Source organism: Gymnogyps californianus, chromosome 1 (genome assembly GCF_018139145.2).
Source record: "Gymnogyps californianus isolate 813 chromosome 1, ASM1813914v2, whole genome shotgun sequence".
In the NCBI taxonomy this organism is placed as follows: domain Eukaryota; kingdom Metazoa; phylum Chordata; class Aves; order Accipitriformes; family Cathartidae; genus Gymnogyps; species Gymnogyps californianus.
In genome coordinates, this window is record NC_059471.1 from 74,323,016 (window position 1) to 74,334,346 (window position 11,331).

The window sequence follows — 11,331 nt, forward strand, 5'->3', positions numbered from 1 at the left end:
CTACAAATTCTCAAAACTACCCGAAAAGGTTGATAGTTCACCTGCTTCCACTCACTGTGGCTGCTGCTGGTGCAAAGCTTGCTCCAGCCTGCTACCAAAGGGATTTAACAAAGTGAACGGGTGAACAAGAAAGGTTTAAAAAGCCACCTGCAATATTTTGGGGTCTATAAAGTATTTCTAAACACCTACAAATAGAATTGCTAATGCTGTATCTGTCACGACAGGAAAGACTAGCACACACCCCCCCAGATCTGCACCTTTCCTGATGCAGGAGAGGATACACAAGGAGCACATACTCCTTGTACACTTGATATGTGGTGTGTCGCCTGTCACAGTCACATTATTAGTGCCATTTTAGTGTTCACAGTCTTAGCCATAGTGATTCAGTTTATGGCCTTATGATGCATTTTTGTGAAAGAGGTGAGGGGTGGGATGTGAAAACTGCTTTATCTCTGTGTGTTTTGTGACACCAAGTAGGGAAGAAAAGCCATGTGTCTGATCTTGAAAACACAGAAAAATTGGCCCATGGCTGCTATTAAAGCTGAGATTAGTTCAGAAATCTGGTGATCCACAACCGCCCCATGGCAATTAAGGCTGCTCTGATGTCCCATTAAGCTTCCTGTTCTCTATGTGGGTGGGAGAAACAGCATTCACTTAATGAACATATGTATCACCTCTGCAAGGAAATAAAAATTAATTTGGATTAGGAGAAAAAATACTCTGTTTGTCCTTATTCTTACCTTCCCTGCATGGGGACAGGAGTGAAATCCTTCCCCAGAGCAATGCAGCCATCCTCCTCTATTGCTGGTTTTTCACATAGAGTCTGTGGCTCTCCAAGATTTGCTACCATGCCATGATTCTCTTTTAATAGCCGCAGCTCACCGCAACTTCTGGTCACCGGTTTGGTTGCCACATTTGCAGATAAACTGGTTTGATGTAAAGATGTCTGATTCAGCTCCATCTCTTGCTGTCTAGAAATTGTACTGTCGTCTTTGTTATCCAAGTACATCTGTCCCTGGGGGGTGTTCTCCTAAAGAAAGTGAAAACAAGTATATTAGGACTAAATTGAATTGACTCAATGTTTACTTCAGTACAGGCGTGTTAGAAATGCCAAGCAAAAGATTTTTTGTGCACCTTTGGATATTTCTCTTGTTGGTTTATTTCCACCAGGAATAATTCCAACATTTTAAACATCTTTGCAACTTCAAAATTAGCCATTATAAGAAGCATTGAAATACATAAAGAGATGGGTCTTCTACTTTTTCCATGTCTGCCATGATTTTCTCCCACAAATTTCCCAGCAACTTGCACTGGCGTATCTCAAAGAGTAAGCCAAAATCATCTCTGCGTCAGAGGCACAAGAGCCACTGGTGCGGAACATCTTCCCGGCTTATAACAGCACTGCTTCACCACCACGACACGGCTTTTCTCCGGTGGCTGCGGTGGCAGCAGCCCCGCGGAAGCCACCGCTCTCCTCCCAGCCCTCGGGCTCCCTCCGAAAGCCCTGTCATGCTGAAGCTCTGCTGCAGCTGATGGCCCCTCGTTACGCAGAGCAGGTACTTGAGTTTTATGAAGACAACGTGCCATTTCACCAGTTGCCAGAGGCATTTATGAAATGTGAATCAAACCTTGATGAAAATTAGGTTCTATTATATGATTATTAACAGTGATTATCATAAAACTTAGTGCGTAACAGTCAAAAAGCTTTTATGCTCTCATCATTAAAATTCAGTGTGAAAAGTTATAAAAAACACTTCAGAATTCCACAAAGTGCACAAATCAGACATGAGGACTGAGTCAAAGATCAGCCTGTCTTAAACGCATGCTGTGGAGTCTAATCACAGGAATATTTCAGCGTAAAGTGCTGAAGCCACCACAGAGGAGAGCAAGAGCTCAGGAAACGGCCCGTCAGCCTCCGACGTCCCTGAGGCGGGGGAGAGCAGCCCTGTCGGAGCACCTACCTGCTCCTCCCTGCGGAGATCTCAGCACAGGACACGAAGGTAGACCTGCAGGGCTGTGGGGCAAAAATAGCACAGTAATAGGGAATAGGCTCTGCTTCAGCCCCAGCAGGAGAAATCACTAGAAAGAGAAATAACAAAGAGCTAATGATGATTTTGTGCAGCTTTGAGCTCTCATGGCTTTGCAGGCTAGAAGGGAATGGAGGCTCCTGAAAAAAAGAGTCTGAACATACAAGTCACCACAAATGCAGATCTTGGCTCCAAGCAAAGGCAGGCTTGCTAGCCAAATCTAAATTTGAATTTCCCCAGGTGGAATTTCCTTCCCCAGTCCTGCATTTCTTTTTCTTTCTATTCCCAGTGCCCTTAGTTCTCATCTCCTAATCTTCTTCACCTGTCCTTGCAAGTAGATTGACAAACTTGACTCTTCCCATTCTGTGTCCAGTCCTGGTCCCCACAATTCAATAATGACGCAGACAGATGGGAGGGAGTCCAAAGGAGGGCCACAAAGATGATCAAGGGCTGGAGAATCTACCCTATGAGAAAAGACTGAAGGAGGTAGGTCTTTTCTCCCTGGGGAAGAGAAGGCTCGGGGGGACCTCATTGCAGTATTCCAGTACTTAAAGGGTGGCTACAAAGAGGACAGGCTCTCTCTTCACAAGGAGCCACATGGAGAAGAAAAGGGGCAATGGGTACAAGTTGCACCAGGATAGGTTTCATCTCAATATAAGAAAGAAATTTTTTACAGCGAGAATCACTGGAACAACATCCCCAGGGACGTGGTAGAGTCCCCATCACTGGAGGTTTTCAAGACACGACTGGACAGGGTGTCAGATAATCTCATCTAGGCTCCCTTTCCCACGAAAGGCTGGACCAGATGGTCTTTCGAGGTCCCTTTGAACCTAAGCTCCTCTATGAGTCTATGATTAACAGCCTGGAAAACATAAACATAAATAAGCCTTTGCTTACTTGTTCTTTCTTGGTTTCCTTGAAAGGGAGAAAAAAGAAAGGAAAGGTAGGGAGACCGTGGTGAATTACTGAAAGAAAGAAGGTGGCAGCTATTGGATTCACAGGGCTCCCATTTTTAGACATGGCTGGTATACATCAAGAAACACTGAAGACACTTCAATTTTCAATTGATAATACCTCTCCCCTAGATATTTCCATAAAGAGACAAACCCTTTCATCACCTGGTGTAAGGAGCACAAGCATAGCTGATGCAATAGCAAACGCATTGTCACTGAGCTGATCCAGAGCTTCTCCATGGCCTGGAAAGCACTGAATTTTGGTGATCCAAGACAAAATCCTGAGTGAAAGTCCTGGAAAGCCAGGCTTGCCACTCCTGCACTGTGGGACCTGAGGCTGGGCGTGTTGGGAGGGCCAACGCACACCATGTGGGGGCCACCATTGCCCCACCAACACCTTCTTGTCACCTCTGGTAGCCTGCTGCCCTACCAGGCAGTCAGTTTTGCTTGTTCTAAAATCCCAAACTGCCTTCCTTCCTAATAAATAACTTTGAAATGCAAATACTTCCAACTCCAAATGGAAAAGATAATTGCTCGTCTTCAATCTCACTTTATATGTTTACATACTGGTTTTATTAAGACACTCTGTAAATCATAATTGAGACATCTGCCCATTTATTCCATTTTTAATAACATTTGGTTTGTCTGAGTGCCTGCTGTGAAAATATACAGATTTTTAAATGATGTCAGGCTGTGGAAACATGAGCAGTAAACCTACAGCAACTCAGGCTGTACTAGTTTTTAAAAGATAAGCTGAACACAACCTTTAAAATTGATCCTGTCTCACCTCAAAAGTGGGAATTTTTTATCTTGAGGTGAGTAAGGACTAAATTAGTCAGGCCCTCATATGTACAAAACCTTAGCATGAAAGACGTTTATTTTCAGAATTAACTTCAATGAAAAAATAAAAGAATGCCAAGGACCAGAAGCTTGAGAGAAAATCTGATGCCTAGATACAAAACCATAAACCACACTATTGCATATTCACAAAAGCTTTGCAAAAAAATAAAATAATAAAATAAATAAAAATAAAATAATACAGCATTTTGCCACAAGAGACAGGTCTGATTGTGATTACCTACGTAGCTAAAACATTGCTAAGGCGACTATCACCATGGTATCTAAACTTCTAAGACATCGGTGCATTTACCATTCAAGAAATTCTCAAATGATCACATTTCTCTGTAGTTACAGAACTTTTCTTCACTTTTATTTCTTCTTCCTTTTTCTTGTCTTGCAATGCCTCCATCAGCAATAAGACATAGGTGAGGTGTTATCATGTGAAGATGAGAAGAGATTTTAGCCAAGGAAAGTTCATTTTGGGTTCATCTCTCTGGAGCCGTGCACTAGCAAGGGTTTTTTAGCCACAGCTAGAAATTGATCCAGCAACCACCCATCCGGAGTTTGACTATAAAAGGGCTAATACAGTATTTAAGCTGTGTTTGTTATCCCTCTTCATCCCTTTCATCCCAGTCCAAGCAGTTGAACATCTGCTTTTAAAGCACTAGTGCAGAATTCATTTTTTTCTTCAACTTTTCAGGTGCTACTAAGAGCAACAGGGTATGTTATTTTATTTAAGAGGCTTTGTGTAGCCTGCTTTTTGGTTGCAAAACAAAATGCTGGAGGCAAATGATGTAGCTGATAATACACCATCATTTAAAACATTCTTTTCCTGTGTATCAATAAGCACAGCATAGCATTTTTGCAATCAAAAATGAAGCCAAATTTAATCTTAGGGGCCATGAGGCTACGAAATATCACATCTGCTCCAGGTAATGCCCGGAAATAGCATGTTTCCTGTCTTACACATCTTATTATCCATCACAGCCTTTCTCCCACCAAGACTGGAAAAAACATTACCTCTGCACTAAGTCACCTTCCCATTATCAGGCAGAAAACCAAATTCTAAAAAATAACTAGCTGAAGAGGGAGGGTGGGGTGCTGCTGAGCAGAGTGTGCCTGCATGCCTGCCTTTTACCCAGGGGAAGGAGAACACAGCTCTTGAAGCAACACTCACGCTCAGCCCCCAGAGCTTGCATCTGCTGGGGACCCTCTCTCCCAAGGAAATTTCAAGCCAAATCTCGCCTGCCTGGGAAGTCTCTCCATAGCATCTGAGACTAAATAAACTTATCTTCTGCTCCGACTCCTCTCTCAGTGTGCCCCTGTGCCAGGAGCACTGCAGAAGCCACGGGTACGAGCTGCTGCAAGGAACCTCCTGCAGCCTCGTGCTGACAGAGTATGCCAAGGCAGACGTGCCACCGAGGCATCTTTCTGTATATACATCTCCCTCCAGATACGCATCTCCTGACAGCTTCCCAACAAGTCAGGCAGGTGATGTTGTACTGGCCTCCTGTGGCAAAGACACCTTAAAATGGCCTCAGCAGCAGGGAGGAGAGTTGTTATTCTTAGCCTGTGGCCCGGAGAAACAGAGCAGGGCTTCAGCACTACATCTCAGAAATCCTCCCATTGCAGGCTTGTCCTTGCATGGCCACTGCCACACATATCTCTGACCCTGCCATCCTGGGGACAGCAGAGAACCATTCCCAGGACTGGTAAATGAAAACTCAGTTGAAAACCTATCCCTAGAGCCACAATCTAAAAACAAGACACCACACACACACATGCTCTCACACTACCACTGCCAAAACACACTTATTTATATTTATTTATTTTGAGTAAAGGAAGGGTACTGTGGTGTCTAACGCTGTGATGTGCAAGCAAGAATTCTCAGCATTTCTTAAATGGTGTGTTTTCCCTTATAAATAGAAAGTGTTTCTAGCTGCAGGAAGGAGGTAAGACTGGTTTGGGCATACAAACCCAGTGGTAACAAATGACTTCGACATCCAGGACTTCACAGTATGTTCCAGTGCAGCTGTTTTCCACAAAAACCCTGCCTATCCTACATATAGGAACTCCATTATCCCATAGGGTGGTGTTAGGGATCGCACAGAATAAAGCTGCGCAGAGCAGCCTTCCCTTGCATGACCGAGTGGGAAGACAACAGAGCATGGTGTTGCAGAGTGGGGCTGCAGGCCAGGCCACAGCAGATTGTTACTACTGACTCTTCCATGGTTTTGGGGTTGTCTTTTCTTGCCACCCATCAGTGGCAAGAGGAATGATGTGGATAAACTTTCATCATTATGCATCAACCATACAAATAAGACTGCCTGAGGCTCATGTCTAAGATGAATAAGACTCCCTACTTACATTCCCCATGAATTCTTGGCCCAGGGCTGCAAGGAGGGCTATTTGGCAGGTGGAAGCAGGGTGATGGGCTATAAGAAGCTTTGTCTCCTTTGGCCTACCCAAGAAGAAATTGCTTCAAATTGTTCCCATGAGAGCTGTTCCCAGGCGGTAGCTCCCAGACACAACAAACCATTAAAGCCCAGATACTTTATATTCTCTCTCATCAGGTTGTAAAGTGTTTAAAATACCACAATTATGAACTGGCAGAACTTCACAGCTTCCAGTAAGTTGCTGCATTTCCTTAGTCAAGAGGAGGGTGTCTGCCTGAGAGCGATGTGCTTTCCTAATCCAGGTACTACATGGCCAGATCTGCTGGAGGTGGGGCAGCATGGAGCCGTTTACCTTGGCCTCACATTTTTTGCTGTTGATCTGGGATGGGCACTCATGTGTTCAGGAAAGTGAGGAAGGGCTCCAGCTATAGCACCTTGCAGGAATTTAGCAGAAGCCCCTAAACCTCGGCGCAAGGCAGTCTCTGCTGCCCCTTTGGTGGCTTCCTGCAGCCGGGAGGCAGCTCATGCTGGAGCACAGCTCTTACGGACTTCCCAGCTCTGCAAAGGCTCTGACACCTTGCTGTTCAGACCCTGTTGCTTGGACCTTGCTGCTTAGACCTTGCTGCCCTGATCCTGCTGCTCAGACCCAGCAGCTCAGACCTTACAGCTGTGTTAAGGCAGCAGCCCCTGGTGCGCACACAAGACCTTGACTTTGTTAGTGCCTGGGCTGCTTGTCTCCCCCGCTGCTCACAGAGGGCTGATGGGGATCCAGCACCACAGCTTCACCTGAGGACCCTGAGCTTAACAGGACACAGGAAATACCTTGCTGCACTCAGAGTCAAAACCTGGCCTCTGCAAATGGTGAAGTCCCAGTCTCCTCTGTGCTCAGCTGATGCTGCTGCAATCCAGCAGCTGCTGTGCCTGGAGACATGGCCTTGCCTCCTGGTAACTGGCATTCCCTAGACACTCGCAGAGCTCAGGGGAGATACGGGAGTGGAGGCCTTGCAAGATGGAGGTCCCTCACTGCAGTGGAGTGGTGGCTGGGCTAGAAAGTCCTTGGTGGGGAAGGGAATGGGCAAATTGGGCTGGAGAGTCAGAATAAGTGGGAGGTCTGCGCCAGGGGAGTGGTGAGGGAAGCTGTGAGGGGTTTGGGCATGGCTGATGACAGAGTGCGTGGAGGAAGCTGAGGAGCTGGTCGTGATGATGATGATGGTCATGATGGAGAGGGCTGCCCAGGGGACAAGCTTATTGTACAGACGTGATTCAAACAGCTTAAGAGGAGAGACCATTTGTGGGCCACAAGACAAAAGAAAAATAATGTTATGGAGAAACCACTTGCAGGCCAGCAGACAAAAGCAAAAAACCTTTGGGTTTTTTTCCTTTTTAAAGTGCAACCCCACAGACGGTTGCATCAATGCAATTCTCTGGGCAGCAACTCTCATAGCACAGGAGCAACAGCAAACAGCCCAGGTGGGACCTCCTTGCAGAAAGAAAAAGTGTTGTCTAACTGCATCCCAAGAAAGCACAAAACTGTCAGGCTGCACTAAGCAGCCGAGAAGTGAGTATGGCAAGTAAGCATGACAGAGCAGATGTAACAGAGAGAGAAAACAGAGTTGACACAATGTGGCAATGGTTTTAAAAACCATCCTGCCAGCAAAACATGGAAGGAAGAGCGTGTCTTCCCTGGGTCGCATCTCAGTGCCTGTGTCCAGCAGGAGAGGCTCCACGCGTGATGCTCAGGCGCGCAGAGCTGTGACAGCGGCGCTCGGCCTTTCCTGGGACGCTTTCGGGGCAGCTCTGCGGGGCAGCACCAGGCATCAGCAAAAGCGTTTCAGTGCCGCCGACAGCCTCGGGTATTCACTCAAAACGGCCGCAGCCGCTGCCCACCGGCCCCGGCCCCGGCCCCGGCCCCGGCCCCGGCCCCGGCCGCCGCGGCAGCCCGGCGCATACGCGGGCACAGGCTGACCCCTGCTGGCAGCCTGACCGCCGGCCAGAAACGGGTTTTCCCCGGGAAAAAAAAAAAAAAACAAACACTTAACAGGAGAGTCCATTTTCAAAGCCGGGTGTCACGGGAGGGTCCGCGACCCCGGGCCGCCCCGGCGGAGCACGGAGCAAGTGCGGGCGCTGTGCGGTACAGGCGCGCTGGTTAGTCTGCCGGGAGGAGGACCTGGCCATCGCCGGGTCCCCCCCGGCGGTTCCTGCTGCAGCATTCACCTGATTGTACGTGGATAAAACATCTGTAATTAGTCAGCATAAAGTGTTTCTGCGTACGCGGGAACGGTCTGATAGGGCAGTCCTTCGCGCGCAGTCGCGAGAGGAAGTGGTTTGTATGTATCTTAAGATAATCGATGGCTGTGGGTCATGCACAGGCTACTGTGGTCGGGGCAGCTGGATTTTAAGAACATGCCAGGAAAAAAACAGTTTAGGGAGTCTCATCTGGTTCAGCTGAAGATGGCATTGACACAGGGACTCCCATCATCACCCAGGCAGTAAGCGATCATCCGGTTCGAAGATTCATTTCCCCAAGTAAGCATTACCCTATGCAAAAGATCCCCATAAATTAGGATTTTTTTTAAAGAAAACACTCTGTCCCTGAATGTCTATATGCTAATGTCCTGCTCTTGCTCGGTGTGTCTAAAGAGTTGGTTTGGGGAGCCTTTTAGAAGGAGCCTTTGCTGAAGGAAGAATGTAAGTGAAGAGCTATCAGCTTGGTCGTTAGCAGCAGGGAGTACTGCAGGCATAATGACAATCAAACAGGCTAGCTACCAAAAAAAAAAAAAATCCAGATAAAACAGGAATTTCCTTTTTGCTTTCTTACTGCATCTGTCAAAGAGGTCAATACAAAGCCCATTCAAAGAATAGACAGACTTTTAAGGTGTCTAATCAGATACAGATAACTAAATTGCAATACATTGTAAGTTTAGCCTCCCCCTCACCACCACCTTTACATCCTAGGTCCCTGTAGAGCCCATGGAGAGAGACAGGCACTGACTGCCAGGCCCCCATCCAGCTCATGCTACAGTGAACCCCTGAGACAGGGTCAATGCACCATGCTTTAGAAGTGCCTGTACCTCTCCCTGACTACCAAGGGACCCGGGGCTGGGGGAGATGTGTATTGTAAAGATGTCTCAGCTTCAGTGAGCTAATTTCCAGCAAATGTCACTAGCTGAGCATCAGGGACTGGAGTCACTGGGAATATGAAACCTGTAGCATTAAGTAATGCTGTACGGTTACTGGGACCAACTCTGGGGCTTGGTCATTTGAAGACTCACTTAATGCTGTCACATCACTGAACCAGCGCATACACTGAAGTAGATTTCTTGCTGGTAAGCTGAGCAAGTAAAGGGGGAGGGAGGGTGAACGTCAATATTAACACAGCAAGCCACTGAACAACTTATTCAGCCAATGCTATTCCAGTGTGATAGTTGCGTCATCTGTGCACAGCGTCTTTGAGGTACCCTCACTGGAATCAAAATGGTGCCCACATCTTAGACAAACAGGAGAGAAAAGCAGCTAAGTACTAAGCAGCTAAATACTATCTAAGTTTATGAGCCCAGAGATTCAGGGAGCTGTGTTTGAAGTAGGCTGTATCAGAAGGAAAATGGTGTAACTTTGAAATAGACTTTTTTGGATTTAGGTCTTACTTTGGGAAAAAAAGAAAAAGACCCTAGAAGACACTTGCAAAATATAGCTGGAGACCATTCAGCATGTGCAGCTTGCTCTGATTAAAAGATGCTGAGAAAACAGGCAGGTTTGAAAGGAAAAATAATCTCCTTCTTGTCATGACCCAAGTGTAAACCCTGAGAGGGTTTTCATCTCTCCTTAAGCTACGAGAGTTGCTTTTTATGCCATAAAGTTAATGTTTCTGCATTCTCTTAAAAATGAGATCAACAGCAAATGCCATGTCTCAAGAAAGCTAAATAGCCTGCTGAGATGCCTAAGGCCTTTCATGGCACCTCTGTGCAAGAATGTGAAATGGTTCACACTGATGAGTAAAACTCCAGCACTATATCCTTGCTAGAGGACTTTTGAGAGCTTAATACTTCTCTTGCACTTTCATAACCCGTTGTTACGTGGTCATGGGAAGACAATGAGATCTCTCACGTTCTCAGATCACATTGAAGAGCTTCTGTGGGTAACTGCTGAGGTCTCGAGGTAGAGGCAGGCAAGAAACGCCCGGCCCTGCAGCCCCTGGGAGGGTCTTGGGCCTCGCCAGCTGCTGCAAGCGAAGGCAACACAGGGTGACAACAACCCAGGCAGGAAAAGCTGTTAGGAAACAGTATTCTGAAATCTTAAATGTCTTCCAACAGGTCTTTATTGATTATTACAGGTTGGTGATGTTCTTATTTTTACTTTGGGTTCTTTATCCTTCAGACATGTCAGACTAAGTATATAGCAGTGCTCTATCCTGTTATTTGGTGCATATAAACATCTTTATAGCTTCCTTTTTCAGTAACCAGCAAGGCAGTAGGAACGGGTTGATTAGTTGACACTATATTTTGAAATCATTAAAATAAGCCTGGTTAGTTTCAGCTCTGTTTCAGAAAAAAAAGAAAATTCAAGTCGCCAAGTGGAAAAGAAATACCTATATCAGGGGTTGGTTTTTTATTAGTTTTATGCCCATACTCTACTAATAAGTGTTACAAGTTCTTAACAAATTATTCTACAGACTTTCAAGCTGAACACCAAGATCCCGAAAACAAAGTGCAGGAAAAAATGTGTTATTGCCCCCCGAATGACATGTCTAGATGATTGTTATTCCCACAGTGTCAATCATTCTTATGTCTAACTTGATAAACTGCAGGTGCTTGAGATTGCTGCAGCAGCTAGAATACTGATACGCAATAAGCGTTCATGTCACATTTCTCCTGTCCGCTGTTAGCCTAAATTTACTTCATAGAAAAGATGATGATAAGGAGTCTCTTTGCACAAAGGAATTAGAGCCTCCATATGCCTTGGCAGCTGTACCATGGAAAAAGATAATACCAACAGGTGCAGAAGAGCAGAGTTCACGATATTGCTGGTTTCTCCTTTTTTCCAAACATGCAGCAAAGCAGAATAAAATAGATCTTTTTCCTACAGGACTCAAGTGCAAATGGAGGTAGCAGTGAGATA

At 46.0% G+C, this 11,331-nt stretch overlaps 1 protein-coding gene across 1 annotated transcript in view; it reads right to left on the reverse strand.

Annotated features, from left to right (window-relative positions):
• Positions 1-1,009, reverse strand: part of OCA2 (OCA2 melanosomal transmembrane protein) — a 182,683-nt gene extending 181,674 nt beyond the window's left edge. The window contains exon 1 of the mRNA XM_050910147.1: positions 741-1,009. Within this exon, the coding sequence (XP_050766104.1) occupies positions 741-1,009 (269 nt within the window). The remainder of the gene's footprint in view (positions 1-740) is intronic.
• Between the last annotated feature and the right edge of the window lie 10,322 nt (positions 1,010-11,331).